This window comes from Diplotaxodon limnothrissa, linkage group LG13 (genome assembly GCF_057381915.1).
Source record: "Diplotaxodon limnothrissa isolate DT_005_m linkage group LG13, D_limnothrissa_male_GT1.1, whole genome shotgun sequence".
In the NCBI taxonomy this organism is placed as follows: Eukaryota; Metazoa; Chordata; class Actinopteri; order Cichliformes; family Cichlidae; genus Diplotaxodon; species Diplotaxodon limnothrissa.
This window is the reverse complement of record NC_140608.1, coordinates 10,581,767-10,606,131: the sequence shown is the minus strand read 5'-3', so window position 1 is coordinate 10,606,131 and position 24,365 is coordinate 10,581,767. Positions and strand designations below refer to the sequence as shown.

Below are 24,365 nucleotides of genomic sequence, written 5' to 3'. Positions count from 1 at the left end.
CAGAAGTGTCTGTGTGCTGAAGAAAGGCAGATACCTCAGTCCTCTGGCTTGGATGAAAAATGCGAGCACTAATATCTTACACATTCCTTTTTTGTAATAGGCCCACCTACAAAGAGTTTGCAGTTATGTGCAAACAGATGGTCACTCCCAACTCAAGCTTCAGATGGATTCTCACGGGTTTGAATTTTTAATGATGTGTTCAGTGCTAGTGCGTGTGTCCTGCACTGTATGTGCGTCCTGGTCTGAATGATGAAACTAAAGCTTTATGGCTTGAAAAGACTATTTTTCAGCTTCTTGTGTATTTAGAGGTTGAAATTTACCTCTAAATACACAAGCACAGTCTTAAACTTTTAATAGTGTTTGGACATATTTTCGTTCCCCTTGCCTTCCTCTCACCTATTAGATTTTACTGGTGATAAGAGGAAAGTACACAAAGCCAGGACTGTGTGCTCAGTCTCCTCTTGGGAGAGATATTACTCCACCTCTGTGCTACAGGTCACAAGCAAGCAGGGCATGTCAAGAGTCTCCTTTATCTTCATTTTTCTTCCCCGCCTTGTTTCAGTTTCATCTCTGCCCAAGCAGATTTTGGCAAAATAAAAACAAATGAAGACATCTTTAAAATAATTAAGAAATATTTAACATCTATAACAATTTTACACATAGGAAAATCTGAAACCAATGGAACAACACACACTTTCCACATCTCCCTAGTACTGGGTTGGAGCCCTTTTTGCCTTCAGAATTGCCTCAGTTCTTTGTGGCACAGGATCAAGGTGATGGAAATATTCCTTAGATTTTGGCCATCCTTGAAATTATAGCATCACACAGTTGCTGCAGATTTGTTGGCTACACATCCAAGTTGTGAGCCTCCTATTCCACCACATCCCAAAGGTGTTCTGCTGGAACACCTTTGGGATGTTTGAGTGCAGTGAACTCATTGTCAGGTTCAAGAGTCAGTTTGGGATAATTTGAGCTTTGTGTTATTCTGCTTGAAGCAGCCATCAGAAGATCGGTAGATTGTATAGATGAACGTGGTCAGCATGCTGAGATAGAGCATTTAAAGGATTCTCAACTGCAACTAAGGCACCCAAAGTGTGCAAAGAAAATGGACCTACATCACTATGAGCAGTGTGAATCGCTGATACATGCTTTTTACATGCTATTTACATTAAATTCTGACCCTACTATCTGAATGTTGCAGCAGAAATTGAGACTCATCAGACCAGGCGACATGTTTCTCATTTCTATTGTACAATTTTTGTGAGAATTGTAGCCTCCGTCTAGAGTTCTTAGCAGACAGTAGTTGCACACTGTGTAGTTTTCTGCCCCTGTTCTTCTTCAAGGTTTTGCATTTACAGATGCTCTTCTGCATAGACTGGTGGCGACGAGTGATTACTTGAGTGACTGTTGTCTTCCTATGAGCTCAAAGCAGCCTGCCCATTCTCCTCTGACCTCTGACCCTAGATGTGTTTTCCTTATAAAGTTGGGGTTTTAAAGTTTCCCATTGTTAGTTGGACTATGCATTTTTAATTAATCCACAGCTTTGTTTATGTGGCTTGGCACAAAAGTTTAACTTTGTTTTTTGTTCTGTTCATCAATCTTATCGAAAGATATGACATTTATATTGCTGATGAACGATTAATGATTTTTCTTACGCCGTCGAAATTCAGTTCATGGCCTTTTTGTTTCAGTGTCAGTTTAGTCAGTCTATTATTTAATCTTTTAATCAATCTAATGTATAAGCAATTCATTATTATAATTGTCTCATAAATTATCTGTGTTTACTTTGCTCATTCATCGGGGAAAAAGAGAAATTGTGCCGATATTATTTTATCACGAATATATATATATATATTTTACATTATTTCATTATATAGATGTAAAACAAATGCGAAATAGCTTATTTGTACAGCAGTGTCAAATAATCTACTTTGAAAATTGCAGGGTTTTTTTGGTAACTTGGTTCAATCAAACACTGAGTATTGATGAACAGACTGTAACCTGGCAAACGTTGGACAGGTTTTATCCAAACATGTGCTCATATCCATAACTGGCTGTGGCTCCAGTCCTGCTGCTGGCCCTCCATAGAGCCAGGTGTCTGCTTCCATCTGTGTCAAAACTCAACTTCTCCTCGGTGTTTTCTCTCTGCAAGTTAACTAAACCAGGGCATAACACTCAGCCCGAACTTCCTAAAATGGTCTGGCCTGAAATGTTTATGCATTTCCACTTTATAAACAAATTCCCATCAAACTGAATGGAGTAATTATGTGAAGTACCATCACTTGTGTGCCTGCATGCAATTAATGAAGCGTGAGTGCTCCAATTGAATCAACAAACCTATAATGAATTAATTAAAAACTATTCATCATTTATTTATTGCCTGTCTCTAAATGACAAATTTCCGTCAGTGTGAAAGAGGCTGAATAGAACAACGGTGACAATTGGAAATTAGGCTAATGACCTGTTCTGCTGTAATACGAGGTGGCCGTCACAAATCAACGCTCATTTTTTTGAGAGAACGTGTACAAATAAAGAAACCACAAACAGTTCAGGAAAGCATTTTAACGAATTCAACAGCGCATGCACTGCATTTAAAAAAAGAGAGAAAAAAACGCTTTACTTGAGTAAATTAAACACATAAATTTTCTATTGCTGTTACCTGCAGCTTGGTACTCTATTTGGTAGACTTTGCATGTGTTTTCACAAGTTGCAGTACACTGAGTGGGAAAAGTGCATATAGTATTTTGACAAAGTAAACATAAATATCCCATCTCTGCTGATTAAGCTCAGCTTTTAGAGCAGCGCAGTAAGCGTGGGTGCAGTGAAGGGATAGTCGCTGCTCTGTGACCTTCATGAGTGTCAAAGCACAGAGCAGGTTCATTGACACTAGCTCGCTTCCTTTCAGTGTTTTTTTCTGCAGTTCATAGTTCGGAACAGAAAGATGCTTTCACATCTTAAGATGAATGGGACTTAAAGGGGGATATGATACTGTTGTAAAGTCAATAAACGCTGTTCTGTTAAATAGAGGCAGCTGCATTCCCCTCATGTACAACATATCTGGCTTTTTAACAGAAATATACACACATTGGCTAAAAGGGCCGATGGGTTCCTTTGTTGCTGTCCTTGACACACTTATTGTGCGACTCACTCATACGTATCCCACCCTGTCTCCCTCCCACTGGTAGTGGGTCAAGTTCTTCATGCATTCTCAGCGAGGGTTTGGCTGATACTTGTGTGCCAACTGTACTTGGATGGTCCCGGGCAAAGATTCAGCTGTAACCAGTCATATAAATGCTCTGGCCTTTCTTGCTTACACACTCATTCTGACCATGTTGCTCTGCTGTTGTTTCTTTTGCAGAGACTGTGGAGGCACTGGCAAACGTAAATCGGGTAAGAAAATATCCTTATGTTAATTTTCATGGGTTTTAAAAAAGTTGTACCGCTTTAAATTTAAAAGAAAAGGCAACTCCTGCAATTCTACCTGTCAAAGTCTTAAGGAGTCTTAGGCAGAACTGAAAATGAGATCAGTGTTTGTTGATAATGGAAAAAAATTGATATCTCTTGTGGGGGCTTAAGAAGATAGATGACCTCAGTAAGACGATAAAGATTTTTATATATCAGTAAATATATGATATTAATATTTTCAGCTTCGATAGCAATGCTAAATGTTTTTTTCTGCTTCTTTAATTGCAGAATTTGCTTCCTTTCATTGCCCCATGTGACAGTAAATTGATTATATTTGGTTTTAGGCCTCTCTGGAGACTAAACAATCGGAATCTCTCAATTAATCAAGAAAATAAGTTGCAGATTAGCTGGTTATGAAGATAACTGTTTGGGGCAGTTTAGAAATAAAACTATTAAATAAATAACATGTACATTTCTGGTTGTGCTGCTGTGAATTATGTGTTGTTTTCTTTTTTCCAAACTGTCCGCCATGAGTGTGACTCTGGTGCCATAAACAATCCTGTGGTATTATTAAATGGTCAGGAAAACAGTGTAATGTGGGCGAGACCACCTGTCTGTGCCTCTGCATTTGCATTGCCAGAATAGGCCGTTGCATTAATATTTTGTGTGTTAGAGTGCTGAGTGACTCAGCTGAGCATGGGGATACGAGCGTAGGAGGTGGCAGGAAAAGCATGAGAGGAGTTTTAGTGAACAGCTATCCAGTTCTTGTGCATGCATCCACTTGCGTGCTCGAAGTCTCAGAATACCCGCACGCGTTACAAATTACACGTTCGTCCTGCAATCAGATGTAAAGTTGCTTTGGCAATCCCTTCCTGCAGTCTGCCGCAGTTACATACGGCATAGCTGGGCTATAAAAGCTCCTAGGAAGTTAATTTTCTGTGGGTGATCCACTCTGAGGAAAAGCTGCACTGGAATTGTCACCAAACGAAATAAGACCCCAGCCTAATTTCATTATGCGTTCCACGGTATTGAGGCTTTATGTAACAGTGAATTCCAGCTACATACTGGAATGGAAAAAATTGTCGTATTTCAGCTGTGTGTGTCTGTGCGTGTTGCCTGCATTCAGTCTGTGCAAGATATTAGATTGGCTTCCAGTTATATTCATATCAGTTGCCTGGAAAGTTTTATCATGTAGTAGCTGTCCTTTTTATTTTGAATAATTTAGTTAGATCTAAAATTGATCTGTTTTGCAGACTTTATTATATGCATGTATTTGTTCTTATTTTAAACATTTTTTTGGGTTCAAGTCTTATTAATCAAAGCACAATAATACACTTTATATCTGGTACGTATGCTGGTTTGTTATTCATACTGTTTTAAGCTCCCCATACTTGATCTTGAAGCCCCCCAGTATAGTCCCCATGCTGGACATTAGTGGTTAAAGATGGATATTTCTCTTTCAAAGCAGGACAGCAGATAAGTGCAGTGAGTCTGTGGTGAATTTCTGCTGTAGCTGCAGCTTATGTATTCCATAATTACACGTTGCAGGTTTCCCTTAAGAGTTTACTGATCCCCTGCCTAAAACAGAGAATGTAACCCCTCACCACAAAACTTTGAGCGATTAGAGGTTTGATTTGGAACGCTGTTTACCTGGGAAGAGAAGAAAACAGGAACAGCACACTCACAGATGATCATTCACTTTTGTTTTGTTATCATCTTTGGCTTCGTGACAGTTCTGTCATCATTTGCTGTGTTGGGATTTAAAAAAATGTTCTTCTTCTCTTTTTGTGTTTTTTGGTAGAGCTGATACTAGATGGGGGGTAGTGAAAAGAAGTGTAGTGAAAGGAAATTGTGTTATATAAACTGGGGATCTCATCTGTCATGTGTTTTCAGTAAAATTCAGACCCACATCTCATTTCTTGTTTATGACTCACGCTTCTGGAGCCCTGCAAGATCGAAGCAGTGATTGATTCTGCATCATAGCCTTGCAACAATCTACACGAGATTCAAAGAAAGCCATGCCATTTTTTTTTAGCATATAATGGATTTGTCAGGGCTGACTGCCGATACTCAGCTGGTCAGCATGAATCACTGTTAGGTGAAGAGACACACTGTCAGAAGCGAACCTCTAAAGGAAACAGGATCAACTGCTGCTTACTGTGCTCATAGGATGCCGAAGTTCAGGAGCTTAAAAGATTTAGTATTTATGTGCGTTCAGAAAGAGAGCTGGCTGACCAGAAGACAGATAGAAATTGAGTAGGAAAGAAAGAAATGGCGCGCTCGAGGGTGTAGTGCATGTGAAAAGCAGCTGGAGAGGAGAGGAGGTTTACGTGGCAAGTGGAAACCATGTCAGTGCTGCGCAAAGGCCCAGTGAGTGTGTTTATGTGTGCAGACTTGCTGTCTTTATTTGAGCTGCAGGTCTCTCAGGACCTACGGGGGTGCATATGTGTGGATGAGGTTGTGTCTGTGAGGGAGTTTACATACTACATGTAGTATGCATGGGTGTACGCGTGCGCGTGTTGGAAGGAATCTGGTAACAAGTCAGATGGTGGGTGGGTCAAGAGGGCCGTGTGTTTGTTTGTGTTTGCAGATGGATGTGATTTTTAAACTGGCATAGGAAATCATTAAGGCAAATGAGGACTTCCAAACCACTTTAACAGCCGTACGCTGCTTCAGCAAGCTTCCCTGTCAATGACAAGCTATTGAATACTGGGCATTTTTGTTCAGTCGTACATAATTATGAGTCAAGCAGTACATGAAATGTGTTAAGGTTTAAATCAAATGTCGATCAAACAGATGTTTTTTTTTATTAGTTGTTGTCATATAACAGCTCATTTCATGCACAGATTTCTAGGTTTGGTGTAGAATTTTTTTTCCGTTTCTCCTGAACTCTGGCCCCTGCAGCACAGAACAGATACAGTACAGGATGCACGGTTTCTGATAAGAGATGACTAGTGACAGTTCTTCAAAGACTATACTGTTGAGGAAAAAAATTGCAAATGCATATTTTTTATTAGGATTTTGTGTAAGTAAAACCGAGGATCCATTATGTTTCTTTTTTCTTACGTTCTGTTTGTTCGGTGGTGCAGGCGTCAGATTTTCTACTGGAAAACCTGATGAAGTGGAGGAGTCTCGCTCATTAAATTAGCGGTTTGAATCTGATTCCAGTCTCTTTTTTTTCATATCAGCAACATCCAGTGAAGTTAAAGGTGCACTGTGGGTTGTTTTACACTGCCTCTAGTAGTGCTGTAGAGCAGTGTTTTTATGAGTGGGTCCCTGTTCTGTTGTTATCATGCGTATGTGGACAAAGATGCGGCTCACATGATACACAGCCTGGCAGTGATTTCATATTTTCCAATGATCAGCACTTGTTTTTGTGCACTTGTTTTTCAAGAAATGTAGCTTTGTGCCAAAAAAGGCAACAACACAGAGTGAAGTAACCCCCCCCCCAAAAAATATGTTTGATTCCTCCAGATCATCAGCTCTGTAGTTTTCATTCAATTTTTTTCAAAAGCAGAAACCCGTGTAGCAAATATAAACATACCGTGACTTTCAGTGTTTACCAAGTGGATCATGAGATATTTGGAACTCCAATAGTTTTATACTGCAGAGCTACGCTTTACTGCGAGAATCAGCAGGCAAAAGTGAGGATGATGAAGCTATTCAGCAGTTTCTAACTGAAATGTGAAGGCTGTCTAACTGAGATGATTTGGGTGAATGTTTCTGTACTATTTATTTGTGGTCTGCCTCTTTTCCCTTAGGGCCACATACTGATTCAATGACATGAGTACATCTGTACTACATTGAACAGCAGTTCTGTGTCCCTTTCTAATCCAGCTGCACATCTGCTGCTGATGAGCCAAACAAAGGCACTGCACTTTGCCAAATCTTCTCAACACGGTTCTGCTCTTACAAAGATACCCCAGGGTTAGAAATGTGGCACTAAAATATAACGACCTGTGCCAACCATGTTACCAAGCAAAAAGCTTGAAAAGCCTGAAAACCGTTTTTTAGGGAAAAAAAGAATGAGTAGACTAGACTCTCTGGCTTCCTCCTGTTGGTGATGAATTATTGCAAAGTTCCAAACTGTCATCATTCCTGGATGGAGCTGATGACGGAAGAATGGGGGTGGAGTTGGGGGTTGAATGGAGTTGGGACATTTGGGAGTGGAAGGGTGGGAGCAGGAAGCACGTGTATAAATAGGAGAGAGGAGAGATAAACACCGAGTGGTTAATATCTGATGGAAGCCGAGAAGAAATACTTTTCAAAGCTCATAAATGCTTTTGGTCGTTACTGGTCATGCAGGGTACACAAGAAAATACATATACACACACCTCCCAACTGTAACACCTGAATGAGTTAACTAAACTAAAACTATAGGACTGGGAGTTAGCTTACTTTATTTAAACAAATAAATGTCAATAAAAATTAAATACATTTCCAGTTTAATTCCTCTTAGTTTATATAAATTGGCATTCATTTGCCTCCCTTTCCTTGGAATTAAACTGATGTAACTTAAAAATATTCAGTAAAAGAACGATTTTATGTCAAACTTGACCTAATGTAAAAAGCATTTACAGCATAAAAGATGCCTCAAGATTGACGTTTCCGGTTGTGACGAGCAGCAGTAGGTCTGACAGGGAAATCGCACAGTGTGCACACTGTACCAGACACAATCCTCAGTTTTAAAACACTATATGAACCAAGTTTACAAAATAGACTTATTTTGTAAATGATGGCTCGCCCATAAAAATAAAACGTGTACAGAGGTCGAGCCAACTGTTTTTTTCATAAACTTATATAATACCAGAAATCCTTTTTTTCAACTACAACTATCGCCATCTGGTGGCTTTCAGATAGAAGGTGGATTTAACAAACTTCATGCTAGCTTCATTTTTCTGATCTGGATGCTACGTCCATGTTTTGTACTGTCTATGGTAACAAGACAGTTTTCACACTTGTAGCTCTTCTGACGCACTAACCAATCAATTAAGTTCACTCACAGTGTCACTTCTAATTTAACACAACAGAAAATAAAGCACATTCTGGGCAACTTAACAGTAATGTGACAATCATTAACAAGTTAATATGGCATAACATGCATAACGTGTTAGATAATGTTTCTGCACGTAGACACACATTTTAAAAGACTAAAATAAATACAGTGAAATGATACTTTTTAAATGTAGCCTATTTATTGTGCAAAATAGTTCAGCCTAATGAAAAATAGTTAGCCATGCTGCAGTGTATGTTGGTTCTGGGGTTGGTTATGCTTTTTGTTTAGAGGAACAAGTTTGTTCTTTCTGGTTTCCTCCACTTATACATACACATTCACAAAGATATAAACCTGATCAGGTGAGCTCTCAGGATATTACAGATACTACAGGGGCAGGATTACTTTTAGCTATTGATTAAAACATTTAAATATATTTTCTTTTTCAGCAGTGTTTGTTGTGAGTAGTGTTCATACACTCTGCAGCTGCCTTTCTTTTGCATATACTATGTATATATTTTAGTTGTTATGATCACTATGTTTCACTGTGTTGTCTGAAACACTGTTTTGTACACAGTTTGTATGATTCACATTTCGTACACTGTTTCGAAATTAGGCTTATCCTGTTCAAGTCTGCTTTTTTTCCCCCACACACATGTTCTTCTTGCTCTGTCTTCCTGCTGTTGCAAAACATTTCATTTCCTGAAAGAGGATGAAATATTAGTTTTTGTTTTTCAGGCCTGTTGACTTTACTGACAGAGTCTTTAGTCACTCAGGTCACAGATTTACGGTTTTCTCGCAGCAGCTGCTAATTGTGTGCTAAAGAAGGTTACATTTACGTCTTTTGACACAGAGTTTTATGAGCTCATGACCTGAGTATTATTTTCATCTGTCTTGAAAATGCATTGTTGACAAATGAGCCCTCTGTTTTCTTTTTCTTTGATAAAACAATGTCCAAGTTTGAAGATATTTGGAGGCGGGTTCCACACAGGTCAGTGTTTTATTTCACAACCAGCAGTAGCTAAATCAACAGAATGAGTCTATGGCATTGCTGTTTATTAAAGCTATTTTAAATTACACTTGGTAAAAGTTATGCATGCTAATACATTTTAAAATCTGGACAGACCGAGCACAGGGATGATGCCTGGAAACATTTAAATTGTCCTCATGTTTTAACATTTTCTCCAGTCTACAAAATTTGTGATATTTGACAGATATGAAACATGATAGAAAACATATATAGTTGGAGATATTCCATAAATACAGGCGAAATTATAGACTTGAAATTACTCACTTACCCAGTACGCAGTAATTGCTCACATATCCTCATAGAGAGTTAATTGACCTGTGAGTTAAAACAAACCATTTAACAACACTTTTCTATTAATAGTGTCAAAATAAATAACTCTGCCTGCTGTACCAAAGTAACTACTGTCATATTATACAGTGAAGACTAAAAAGGCAATATTTATATAATATTCCTTCCATTGTTTCTGCACCCAATTTTGTGGTCTGACAAAACATCTTGCATAAATAACGTGAAGCTTCATAAACCGCAGCCCGACCACAGTAATCCAGTGTCAGACTCTTTGGCAGTTTCATCATGTGAGTTGCTAATGGTGCTGAGTTCATCTATGTGAGTTATTAGCTCCTTGACATTTCAAGTGCAGTCCCTGAATTGAATGTGAAATATTATCCAGATTTAGAGAAATGTTAATCTCTAGTCTGCGGGACTGTAGCCAGGTGAGCTCTTTAGAGAAATGGCAGCTTAATCCGAACCTTCTCAATCATTCCTTATCTAAGGCTCAAATCTTCCATTTATCACACTGAACTTTTCTTATTTTCCATCATCAGGATACAAACCGAGTTGCTCTTTCCAGGAACTGTGATTACCCCATAAAAAGGCTTTTATTTGTATGTGCTTGGCTGTTTCTGTTAAACTAACCCTACTGATGGCAGTTAGTTAGAAGTTGGACCAGTGTGCCCACGAAGAGATGAGGATCTCCAGGAAGTTTGTTGGTATTTTGCTGATATTAAACCACCATTAAAGTAAACATCTGTTGCAACTGCAGTAATAGAGTAAACAGATATAATCTAGTGTGCACACAGAAGCTCCTCCTGTGTCCACACAGCTTTGAACTCGGTGATCAACAGAAGGTCTTGTTAATGTTTGAGCTCAGTGTCGCTGGCTTGTGACTAGATTCCAGCTGACACTTGTTAGATCTGCTTTAGTCCATTCAGGGATGCTTGTTTCAGAGATTGTTCCCGATTAAGGCTTCAGCCGGACTCAGTTATGTAAAGCGGGAACCAAAAAATGTTGCGGGTTGTCGGTTATGTACGATGCCTTCTTTAAATACCTTCACGAATGAAAACACATGTTTGCTACTTGAGAAAGCTGTGCTGGTGTTAGTTAATGAACCAAAATCTGGTGAGATGTTGACCCAGTTAGGAAACGAGTGCAAACCAAATCAACAAATCTAAGTCACTGCTGGCGCTTATATGGTTAACTCAGTTAAGTACACAGAGGAAGATTTCCATTGGCTGGGTTGCACGCTGTAGTCAGAGCTCTAGTGTTTCAAGGAGACAGAGGGCCATCCCTCTGAGCACAGCTCCAGCCCCTTCATCTGGTTCTATTTAAGGCCCCTTATGCCGACTCTTATGATTGGCGTACACAACCCCCCTACTCTTCCCCCAGTTCCAGCCCCAACTGAAGAGAAGGAGGCTTTTTAGCAGATGGTTTATTTTCCAAGGGAAACCATTTCTTTCTCCCACTCTACTGTCCTGTCCTCAGCTGGCTTTAGCTCACTTTTCTGTCACTTCTACACCTCCTTTTGCTTTCCCGTTGCTGCGAGCCTTTCCACTGTGTTCATGTGTCTATGTGTATCTACTGACTGGGAGTCAGCTTTGTTGGAGAAAACGGATAAAGTCCCTTTAGTAAAACAGAATGGATTTTCTGCACTTGAATGTCTGATCCTTTACTTCTTGGTGGGAGGTTCTTTTTTTCTAGACTGTCTCCTTTGCCCCTGATGTTGGGCTGGAGGGACATGCAGCTCTATGGCTAGACTTTGGGGAAGATGCACTGAACCTCGTGAATATTGTGATTGGCTAAGCTCTACAAACAAAGTGGCCTATGGCACAACGAGTGCCCAACAGTCGTTCTCGTGGACCTATGGCTGGCAGCTGGCTGACAGCATGTTTTTTTCCATCAACCCCAGGTCTGGATGCTTCGGACCCCATGCTTCTGGAACAGTATGTGGTGGTGGCCAATTACGAAAAACAAGAGCCTGCAGAAATCAGTCTTCAAGCAGGCGAGGTGGTCGATGTCATTGAAAAGAGTGAGAGTGGTGAGTAATCAAAACAGATGCACAACAGTATTGAGCAAGAAAAAACAGCACGCATGCTATGTGTATGTAAAACACAAACATTCAGTATTCAGTCATATAGTTCCTCGAACACTCTGCCCTTTTCTGTATCTCGACTCTTTCACCTTCTTTGTCCGAAGCCTGCTAGCTGTTGCTCAGCCCCCATCTGGAGGCTCGCTTTGGCCTGCAGTCAGCCCTGTTTTTTCCCACTGTTGGTTTAGGCTGAGGGCCAGAATGTTGCCTCTAGCAAGAGGAATGTCTTCCAGACTCATATTAATTATTCCACCTCACTTTAATGGAAAGCCAGCAAGACATGCTGGATTTACAAATGCCAGCTGCAGAGAGTCCTTAGTCAGCTGTTTAACCTCTTGGAAGAGCTAGCAGACAGGGCCAAGATTACAAATTTAGGGTATATGTAATTTAGTTTGACAATACTGAATCTTTAATGCCAACATAAAGCACAGTCTCACGTTAGTCAGTGATTATTCTGTAGTACTCCCAGGACTGTTTTATCGTAGGTTGAAGAAGACAGTAGGACCTAATGAAGTATATAATTTATACATATGAAATGGATTACAAATAATATCACAAATTTAAACATGTGTCCTAAATATGCTCAAATATCAACGATGCCAGGTCTAAGCACGTGTCTGAATTTGCCACATGAAGCAGAGGAGGGACTGGAGAGAAATAAACCTGGTAACAGGGTCTGACGTCCAGCTTTAATGGTGTGCTGAGACAGTAAAACAGTAATCAGACTCATGTGTTCTTCAGCGGGAGGATGGCAAAAGAGAGATGGAGGAGGAAATAGTGAAGGGAAGGCAACTGGATTTAGGTTCCACTGTGGGTGTGATTGCCACAGTGGCCTTAAGGAAAAAGGTCCACAGAGTAGGATCACTTTGAAGTGTCATGTGTCCTGCCTTTGGGTTCATGTATTTGTTTTCATTCTCTGCTCCGGTAGGATTTCAACCCAATGGGGAGCCACTGTGAGGCGGATATTCCACCACCTTGAAGTCCTTTTATTGGGGGCCTTATACGAGTGCTTTTCTCCATGAATTTCAAGTGCATGGTCCTGTTTTTATTATGGGCCCCTTCACTTTTGTCTTTCAGCTGACCACTGTGCACTGTTGATCCATGTGAAACTCATGCACATCTCATTGCAGATTTATGATTTCCAGGTTTCCGTGTTATTGCTCTAACTTTGTTTCATGTTATTATTGCTTTGCTTGCCTCTCATCTCTGAAGCAGGCTATATTTTGCTGCCACTTTCACTTCAGCTCATTCATTCATCTCTGGTTAGATGGATTTCTTATGAGTTTCTAGAAAGCAAAATAGTAGACGGCAGGCTTTTGAAAACACATCTGAAGGCTATTTGACAGTTTTATTATACACTGACACTTCCACAGAGATCACAGAAGTATAACCCGCGTTCCTTACAATTTGCTGTGGAGACTGTTTCCAGCAGCACTGCTAGCGTTTAGGCTGAAATATCAACACCTTTCCAGTGGAAGCTGGCTAACTCTGCTCCATTTGGCTGGGTGACATCACTCTGTGTCCCTCTGCCAGCACTAACAAGACCAGGTGTGTGCTAAGAAGATTTCAGAGTTCATTTGATTTAGCATCCATTCCCTTGCAGTATAAGTACAAACCCTTTAATAGCTTCTGACAGATTGATCTGTGTATTACAGCTCTATGTAGTGAATTTGCTGAGTTAGAGGTACTAAAAGTGTCTGGTGTATTTGTTATGATAAAAGGGCTGTATGGATTTTCAATCTGGGCAGATTTAAAGCCGCATGAGTCCCCCTGTAGAGTCTTGGATGCAGTGAGTAGAAAACTTTGCCATCTAATTTTATATCAGCATCTAAAGGTGCAACAGCATGAGCTTATAATAGAGCCAGATCTAGAAATGGAAAAGTGCAGCTTTGTATTGTTTCTGCCATTCACCCAGTAACGTCAACCAAAGTCCTGCTGTTAAAGCTACTGCACCATAGACATTGGCTGTGACTCCTGCCCAGTGCAGTTATCGACTTTCCCTTACCTTGGATTAGATAATGTATGCCTCTGACGGGGCACTGAATCTAGGTCAGCCCTATAAGTGAGCTCCGCTTTCTCCACTTTTCCAACCTGCTATCCCAAGCCAAGCAAGTATTTTCCGTCGCCCTGGCTTGATGATATAGTTTGTGTTGTGGTCGTTGTTTCAGTTGGTACAGTAGTTTATACTGTCGGCTGTTTTTTGGGGTGTTTGAAGTGGGTGCAGTGTGTGGTAAATCAGCAAGGTGGCCCACTGATTCAGTTCTCTTGAATAATACTATTTACTAACACAGATGCAGGAAAACAAAAGCTTTCTTAGAAAATGATTGTTAAAGTTTAATAATTTTTTGTCCTCACTCTTTGTGCAGCTATTTTATTTGTCTTTTTTATGAGAGTTTGCCAGGGGGAGATGCTGGCTCAGGAGAAGAGAATAGTGCAGGGAGAAACTCGGAGAGAAAATGGAAAAAGCAATTTCCTGCCAAAGTTAGTGGTTCAGAGAGGTTGGTTCAATATAATGGCTTAATGGATCCTCCAGGATGCCTCCTCAGTTTACACTATATTGGAGAGATGTTAACCAAAGCTAAGCTAGCAGGCTTGTTGGTCAGTTCAGTTGCTCTGTATTCAGCGGTTTAAACTTTGCCTTTTAAAGGGCGACGTAGGAAAGGAAAAATAATTTGCAGACGCTTCTGGAAATATCATAATTATTGTGCTAAGCGTGTTGCCCTCAGTTCTGTGTTGACAATTTCTCTATGTGGATACCATCAGCTTTTAACGTCTCTCTTCTAAGGGTAGATTAGCATTTGTGAATTACGGTTTGCCACATGAACTCCAGGAATGTCTGTCTGCTGTGAAAAGATCGACTTACAGCATCCCTCCATCTCCCCAAAGACCCCCTGGCACCACCTATGTACAGTATGTTTTGTGTCTCTGCTGCTTCACCGGGCTTATATAGGCAGGGCGGGGTTAGAGGAATTTCAGACAAAACCTTAACTTTCACTTACAAGACAAGACATTTTTTTCCGAAAGTCACTTGTTGGCAAGAATGATTCAAAGTTTGACAAAGCTTCACAGAGAGACTGGAAAGTGACAGGGGTATTCCTGCAGGTGATGTTTGATGGCTTCACTGAAAGCCCACAAAGGCTGAACACACAGATTAAACGGGTCTGGCCCTCAGCGTGGCATGATAGATGGGCAGGATGTCTGCTCAACCTTCACATGGAAAAAACGTATTAATACAATACTGTCTGTCCTTCCTGTCTTTAGGCTGGAAGTAAGCTGATCTCAGGGTAAACCTCAGCAGGGACTCAGTGTTCAGATCAGCTAAATCTCCTTTATCTGGAGTTGACTCAAGAAACAGAGAGCAATCTGCAAAATTATACAAGGCTAACCCTCCAGGTTCACATTAATAATTCACCTTACATCTGTCCATTACCAGCCATTTCATTTTCTACAAATTCACTTTTCCAAGTTTGTGTGTTTTTCTGTCTGACCAGATGCAGCTTTCTGTACCATCTTTACAATGTCACTATACAATTTCACTACACTGTGTTTATGTGCTAAAAGAGAAATCATATCCTTCCTCGTTACTAAAACAGATTCTGAAGTATGATTTTACTAACCCAAAGTATAGCAACCATGGCCATTTGTCTTCAGAAAAACAACTGTAATCTCCACATTTAGACTTTTTTCTTTTCATCACTTTTTGTTTAACTAATTCTCTTAGCATTTGTCACTGAGCTGATCAGTTCTGAAAGTCATTATTAGTTAATATAGGACATCATCTAGTCTACAGTTCAGGGCCACTTTTCTTTGTTTCGTAATGCTGTAAATTCTTTCACTGAAAACTATCTCCTGTGCTTTCTCTCTGTCTTTGGAGTTTTCCAGTTTTAATACTATAAATAGCAAATGTGTTTTGTGTTTCCTGTTTGCTTAAATAAGCAAGTTCTTCCATAAAAAAACACCAAAAGGAAAAAAAAAAAGAAATCTGGTGAGCAGCATTTGTTTCCACAACTATGTCAGTCTGCTGTCGCCTAAAACCCTCAGAACTAGTTTTCAGCCTTATCTCCTTAACTGCTTTAAATGACATTTTATGCCTGTGATTAAATCTGTTAATTTGTTGTAATTTAACATAGAGTAATACACCAATTCATGATTTTTCCACTTAACTGAATTAGATGTGAAAGCTAACACCAGTTTAGTTTAGTATTACACAATATCTTCAGACGTTTATTTCCCCTATCCCAACTTTCTTGGAAGGTCAGTGTTGACCTGCTGCTAATCCTCAAACTCCAAGTTTCCCAATTTGGTATGTGCAGTTTCAGCAGGAACATGTTTCCTTGTGCAAGAGAGGAAAAACACTATAATTCATGTCAATGAACCACCAAAGACATTATACAGAAAACTCGCCAACTGTTAAATGTCTTTTTTAAGCCGAAGTTGCAGCAGCAGATGGAAGACACATTATGCACTCAGAGCAATCCTCATCCTTCACATTCTTTCAGCCCAGTGTAGGAAGTAAAAATGACCATCTTTAGAAATTAACCTTAGCCTATATTTTCAGATAGCATTATTTCCTTGCATCTTGTCACAGAGGCATATGGGGATAAAAAACAGGCATGGTGATGGTATTTAAGTTACAGTAATGGCTCTAATAATAGTGTACAGAAATCTATGTCTGGAGCCAAAAAAGGTATGTCTCCCTCTCACTTAAGAATTGACCATTGAGTTAAACCAGCATTTTAAGGGGTGGGTTCAGGCACTCAAGGACTGCTGTGTCTCCCAACTCGGTGGAGAATAGAGAGCACACAAGCTGTGGGTTACAGCTTCGTTCAGACCATGAGGGGATCCTTTCAGAGACTGGGAGGGAGTGAAGGTTGTTCCTTAGGTCAGCATTAGCTCTTAAAAGTCGTTTTGTGCCATTTCTTGCCCCTCACCCCTCCTTGTACCAGAGCCACCGAGGTAATTGAAATCCAGTGTTTTATGAAAACTGGAAGTGTGTGTATTGGGCTGGATGCCTTTCCCTTGTGCTTTGATACATGATCTACTGTTAATAAATACAGAAGCTGGAAATGAATGGGGTTTTCTCCTGCTTTACTCAACAGTGGTGTCGAGTATCTGCAGGACTGCTGAGCTCCTGCATTCCTCATCATTTCGGGCCATGAAAAAAAAAAAACGACTCATGCTGCTGAGTCTGTGTTTCACATGTTCATGGAAGATGTGGTCGAACTCTTTTGTGAGGAGTTATTCCACTGCACAAAACAGTGTGGATTTCAACTTTAATCAAGTCGAGCCTGCTTAAGTTAATTATACATTTTTGCGGATATCTGGTCATTAACAAGTGTGTCAGTCACACTGTATTAAACATGCCAATGCTAAGGAATCAAACTTGATTGATCGCATTCATAGATTGTAGCGTTGTTTTATGGGTTTTTCCTGTACCTTAGGAAAAGAGCAGAGTTCCATAAATCTAGTTACTTTGTTGCAGCTGCGAATCTGTTGTTGATTACAGTAAAAATGAAGCATGGCTCTTAAAACTGATAGAGTTTCCAGATGGTAGATACTGTATGAGAGAGAAAGAGCTTAGAAATACTGTCTGTGCTTATTGTATGTCTACATTGTGCATCTGCTCTTGAAGGGGTATAATATATACTGTAGGTTAAGTGAGACTATGAAGACAGCCTGGAAGGAGCATCTGTTTACATAAATAATATAGAAATGTGTCTCTCTGTAGCTATTTTCATCTTGAATTTCTGTATTTACATAAAATAATCTAACCTAAATTAATGAGACATCTTTATCTTACATTTTTTAATATATTGTTTAAAGTTAAAAGAATGTGCCCCCTTTAAAAATTGTTTATTTAGTTATTGTTGGCGATGAGGAAGTTGATACCACTCTCATCCATGTCTGTTCAGTATTAATCTACAATGAGTACCAGGTTAGCTTATGTTAGCACAGTGACTGGAAATGGAAAAACAGATAGCTGGTTTTGTCCAGCTGTAAGAAAAAGTCCAACTACCAGCACCTGTATATTTAACGTTAGTCCTACTGTGTTCAATCCTTACCAAAACTAAAATGTAAACATAAAAAAGTAACAAATGCATAGAAATGCAGATTCCAGGAAATAAAAAGATTTTTTGCTAGGTCTTTACTGCTACCGCTTTTAGTTGCTAGTTGTTTTGGGGTCTTTCAGTTTTGTCTTCAGTAACTGCCGTGCTGGGTTGAGATCAGATGACTGACGGACATTGAAAAATATCAAGTTTCTTTGCCTTGTGAAACTCTTTGGTTGCTTTTGCAGTATAGTTTTGGGTCATTAACCATTTGAGTAGCATGTGTAGCCACTGTAGTATATCAGATCTTCAGTCAATAATAGTGACGCGGTTCCACTGGGGGCTGCAAAGTGCCCATGCCGTAACCTTGCCTCCACCATGTTTAATAGGGGATGCGTCATGCTTTGGATCGTGAGCTGTTTCAAGCCTTCAGCTTACATTTCTCTTCCAATCATTCTATTACGTTAATCATGGTTCCATCAGTCCAGAGATGTTTTCTGGCGATGTCTGATCTGGCCGACTTGTTCTTGAGGGTAACTGTGGTTTGCACCTTGTTGTAAACACTTTGCAGTTACATTCATGAAATGTCTCTTGATTGAGTATTCTTGACTTGGTTTGATGTTGTGACATTGCTTTTATTAACCATGAAAATGTGATCATGCACTTTGTTGGCCAGTGTTGCTGAGTTTTTTAAGGAATGTATCAGATTGTTGATTTAACCACCACTACATTTTTGCCATTTTTCTTGTAGACTTTTTTTTAGCCTAATGATGGTCTCCCTCACTTGCACACACATCTCTTTGGGACTCATTTGTTATGAAATAGCAATGGAGTAGGGCTTGCCTGCTTGGGGGGACAGCGGTCCTAGTATGATAGTGAAAAAAGGCAAAACTACAAAAACTCTCTTTGTCCAAAAAAAATATTAAGCTAACTGTAGGTAGGTTTCGGTGCAGCTTGTCAGGATTTGTCAACCAGCACAAACCAACTGCTGTCTTTAGCTTTATATGTGAAAGACAGAATTTGGGTATTTTAGACTGTCTAAATTAGATCATTGTTTTTGTTCAAACAAGGCCATTATTGGCACCAAGCAGACATTTAACTTGATATGAGCAGTCTTATTTATACCTCAGCAGGCTGCTGCGGGAAAAAAACGTATATTACAACTTGTTCTCTCCGTAACATTCAGTTTTTCTTGGTCCTTGTAGTAAAATACAACACTGTAGTTAAGACAAACCATTCAGTTTCCATCTTTCCGAGGCTGTGACATTTGAGGTTGATGTCTGTGGTCACGATCCTATGGTGCGATGGTGTTATATGAGATTCCCACTAGAGTCTTGTGGTTTTAGCTATTGTCTTATGCAAACGCTGACCCTAAAATGGTGGTGGGGGGTTACAGAACTCAAATCTGCTCAAACGCTTTAAAACCTTTTTGATTTACTCTGGATGTTGACTAAATTGCTATAATCGTATTATTGAATAATGTTTAGCAAAGTGTATTGCAAGTCAGCATTTGGACATATTTGTTTTTCTTGTTTGTGGTTGAAACTTTGCAGTAGCTTTCCAGGGTTTTTAGCTTTTTATAGCAAGGCATAGAGACATGGAGGAAAGCAGGTTGTTATGCAGACCGATCAAAAAAACCCCAAGAGATAATGATACACAAGATGCACAGATGAAAACAAAGGTGTTGCTTTGCAATGTAAGTCTGAGCTCTGTGCCGTGGCAGCCTAGACAGTGGGTGGATCAGAATCTGACACATGCACATGCACATGCAAGTGTACCTGCCCAAACCCTCACATAGAAGTTTCCAGACACAAGAGGTATGCTTCTTTCATGTATTTCTTCCACATCTGTACAGATAATTAGAAGTGAAGAAGACACTGCGTGTTACTCTGTTATGAATCTTATTTCTGTTATCTGCAATTTCACTTTTAAACAACTGAGTCTTATCCTTAACTTTCTCATTGTTCAACTTCACCGTCTGTAATTAAAATCACTGTAGTCTGAGAATTTAATTCCCGAGGGTTCTAGGTCATACAGGGGTAAAATGAAGGTCAACATATTCAGAAAACCACGTAAACTTACCAGTATGATTTCATCAAAATCTTAGTCACCATGTAATTCTGCAAGATTGCTGTCTTGGCAGCGGGAGACTCACAAAACAGCTGCTTCTTTTGTAATGACCTCAGTAAAAGGTTTATGTCACTGGGAAGAGTGTACAAATGATAACCCTGTCAAGTATGATGTTGATATTATCCAAAATCTTAGAATCAAATTCACCTCCCAGCCCTATGGAAAAAAATAGTCCAGAGGAATTATCATAAGATGACACACATGTATCAATTATAGGTGGGTTTCATTTTTAAATCTAATAGAGTTTTTTCACCACATGGTTCCTGACAGCTGTATTTGTGTAATTTTGTGTTGCCTATACACAAATGCTACGGAGCAGTGAATGAGTGCATGCGATGAAAGATGTGGAGCAGTTTTTTCTTTCCCCACATTTCGTATAATTGCAAGCTCTCTGATATAAACCTGCCAAGGCCAGGAAATCAGCACTTACGTAATGTGTGTTTTCATTTTAAGGTTACTTTTATTGCTGCCTTTGAGGTTCAGTGAACTCAGCCTAAGCACCTGCCATGTAAAGGGATGGTTGAAAAATACAGACAAAGCCACCCAAGCCATCAGTAACAATGTGTATTCACTCAGGTCGTTTAAACTGACGCCGTGTCTTTGCACCATATTTAGATTCAGACTTGCAGCCCAACGGTCACATTTAAAGTACATTCACACACTTTATCCTTGTGGGTGCTTTTGTTGCTGTCAGTTGTCACTTCCCTAAAGTGAACCTGATATTTCTCCCCAGCTGCAAAGTAAGTGTGAACATGGCAGTTTGCAAATGTAAAGATTTTTTTCGTCCTTTGAGTAGATTATAGAGATTTTTCTCCTGCCAAGCTGACCTTTCTGTATAATGGTTGATTTAGTTTAATGTGCAATTCATGTAATTGATCTTGCCCTTCCCTGTTCATTAAACTCGGCACATCAGACTTATTTAAATGCTTTCAGTGACTTAATGAAGTATTGCAACATTTTCCTGTCATTATTTTGACACTAATTACAGTGAAATCCGCAGTTATGTTTAAAATACGGTAGAAATTTGTGATCTTCTAACAAGCTTTCAACTCCACAAAATAGGATCAACATATTAAGTCCATCTCAATGTTGTAGATGCCACTTTGTGCTTTTTTGTGGTTTGCTTTCTCAGCCTGATTTATTGACATGGGGTTTTTGCTCAAGCCAAAGCTTTGGTGAGCACATTACATGGATTGTTACATCCCTGAGCACAGGCCAGCTCAGTGTTCAGAGCCAACCAATATCCGCCTATCTAGACCCACCCTTACTTTATGCAGAACAGGCCCATAGCCCATCATGTTTTTGTTGTATAGCTAGGCAAGTTAAGCAATTAAATAAATCACCCTTGATATGAATCACAGAGATTGCACGTGTAAGTGACCAAGAGGCTTGGAAAGATTTTCTCGGTTATTGCTTCCGCAGAGAAAGCCAGTGGAAGTATTAGTCTGTCAGCAGGACATCTGTTGTTTTTCTAAATTCCAGTTTAATTTAGTGGACGAAGTCATATGGCTAGGGAGTCAATCCGATTCACTTTATGTAAGTCATCAGAGTTTGCAGTTGCCAGCATCAAGCAGATATTGATTATGTAATCATAACAACTAGGGATGCACCAACATAGGTGATCAATGTCAGAGGCCCATATTTATTTATTTATGTGTCATATCAATGTTTAAATGGCATTGGATGAAGAGTGAAACACTTTCTTTAAGTTTTCATGACATAGAATTAAGAACAAACAACAAAACAAACAAAAGTATTAGTATCAGCGTGACTCACTGCTACTTCATTATGTACACCTGTTCACCTATTCAGTCAAATGGCAGCAGCTTAGTGCACTTTGGTATGTAGACATGATTAAGATTAAGTTCAAACTGTGCATCAGAATGGAGAAGAAAGGTGATATAAGTGGTTTTGAATGTGCCAGATGGGCTGTTCTGAGTATTTCATAAACTACAGATCTACTGGGATCTTCCCACACAACTATTTATAGGATTTAAAGAGAATATATCCAGTGAGCAGCAGTTATCTGGTCAAAAACATCTTACCTAAAATCAGAAGTCAGAGGAGAATGGCCAAATTGCTTTGAGCTGATAGGAAGACAACAGTGACTCAAATAATCACTTGGTAGAACCAAGCTATGCAGAAGAGCTTCTCTGATGCTCAGCATGTTGAATCTTGAAGCAGATCGACTACAACAGCAGCAGATGACCACACCGCTGCCACTCACTTCAGCCTCACTATGGACTCACCAAAATTGAATAATAGAAGACTGAAACAACATTGCCTGGGCCATGAGTGATGAGTCCAGTTGGATTGTACGGTCAGAATTTGATGTAAACAACATGAAAGCATGGATCCATCTGTATAAAAAAAAAATGTATAGGAGAGGTTTGAACCAGCTGTGAAATGGAACACTGCCATTGTCTTTATGGGTTGTCCAGACAGCTGTCAGCCATATTGGGTTCCTGTTACCACAACAAAGTGTGTGTGACAGTTTTTTTTTCCATCCTTGTCAATCAAGTCTCTCATTGAGAAGCGAGACACAGTCCTAATATATAAATATACATATGTATTTTTAATGTTTTAATATGCAGAGAGGAAACGTTTGGTTTAGCAAAGACTTCAAATGATCTCTTTAGTGTATGAGGGGAGATGATAAATAAAAATCACGTTTACTTTTTTCTTAAAAGCATAAAACTTGATATAGCTGTACAGTGTAACAGAAATTGAGCCTTAAAAAACACAATTACTTGCCATGGCATTCATTTTAGTTTCTAGCATAATAAAATGTGTTTTGCATTCTTGAGGAGTTCTTGAGTGCTTCACAGGTCTCTTCTGTGATTGCAGCAACACCAAACTTAACTTCAGTCAATCTGGTGTGGAATAATTTACAAAGGCAGAATAATAGGTGGAACAAATAACCCACCTAAGAAACACTGGTGCAGCACCTTAAAAGAGCCCTGCATCAAAAAGGACAATGATGGATTCAAACACTTGAAGTGACATCAAATACGCAGTCCCCAAAGATTGGGACTGGATTTGCTCAAGCAATTGGAGACCAGTATGGTCAGCTCTGTCTGAATGTAATTTTACATGGCACCATTTCCCAACAACAGCCATCTAAGAATCCTGCAACATTCTTGAGATAAACCCAACAGTCCAGCAATCTCTGCGACAATTGCAGGCAAAAAAACCTCAGTTTAAAAGGGAGAAATTTCAGGTCGAAACAGGCACAGAGAAAAAAGAAGAAAGAAAAGAAAATCAAGCCGGACCAACTTTGAACTCTTTTGGCTTTGGATATGCAAGGTTTTCTCTTTGGATGACACAGGGATACAAAATTCACGGTTCGGTTCGGTTCGATACTTTGGTGTCACGGTTCGATATTTTTTCGATACAAAAAAATGTTCATACCTTTTTAATTTGTCATTTATTAAAATTATAAATATATATTTTAACTCAAAAGTACAGTTTTTAAATTTAATGTTGCTGAAACAACAAAATAATAAAAAATAAATAAATAAATCTTTCTCGATCAGAGAGTTTATTACAGAGAAATGGCTCTTTCCAAAATAAAAGCTATACTATACGCTTCTTCTGGGCTATATTCTCAGCAGCATGTGAAACATAGCAGATCCCCATAAGGAGAATCATGTGCTAACGGCTGTCTAAATGACTCGGGTAAAGTTTGTAGCATGCGTGCTTGTTGTTTTTGTCTGCTTCCACTTGTCTTTGCACTAGGATGATGTCGGGGTAAATGTGCAGTCATATTCATTGTGTTCCCACTAGTGCTGTCAGCGTTAATCTCGTAAAAATGACTTTAACATCATAACACGGCAAATCTCTGTTAACGAGTTACCATGGATCGCCCCGTGCGTGGGGCTGGACGGCGTCAACACGTTAACAAGCTAACTGCGCTAACGCACTAGTTCCCACCAATTGAGCATTGCATGGCACATCCGACATACTGTTATACTTTTTTCCATGACGCGCTTACCTTCAGGGTCATACTTCACATGAAAACCAAGATAGTTCCAAACGCCAGATCTGAATGAGGGTGGGGGAGGTTCAATTTTGGGTAGCGTTGAAGCAGTTGCCAAGTTGCAATGAGCTTAGCTTCTGTCTTGCTAGCTTGCGCTGCGCTCAGTGGATCTGCGCTCGACAGTACAGCCTAGACGGAGTAGTCGAATGCAGATCCACTGAGCTCAGCATCATCAGAAGAAAAGTTGATAAAATAAAATAAAAAAATTGTATTGTTCAATACATATGCGTACCGAACCGAAAGCACTGTATCGAACGGTTCAATATCGATACGAGTATTGTTGCACCCCTAGTATATATGTATGTATCCTACACACCTTGCATGGATAGAAATCCTATGATTACAGCATCTCGGAC

The 24,365-nt window shown here is 39.6% G+C and overlaps 1 protein-coding gene across 3 annotated transcripts in view; it reads left to right on the top strand.

Annotated features, from left to right (window-relative positions):
- Nucleotides 1–24,365, top strand: part of LOC146619865 (SH3 and PX domain-containing protein 2A-like) — a 61,430-nt gene that overhangs the window by 26,544 nt on the left and 10,521 nt on the right. For 2 of the 3 annotated variants that reach the window (XM_085369775.1, XM_085369774.1), the window contains exons 6-7: nt 3,359–3,390; nt 11,614–11,742. In XM_085369775.1, the coding sequence (XP_085225901.1) occupies nt 3,359–3,390; nt 11,614–11,742 (161 nt within the window). Of the gene's footprint in view, nt 1–3,358; nt 3,391–7,578; nt 7,599–11,578; nt 11,743–24,365 lie in introns of all 3 variants that reach the window. The other variant, XM_085369776.1, reaches the window with a different exon arrangement.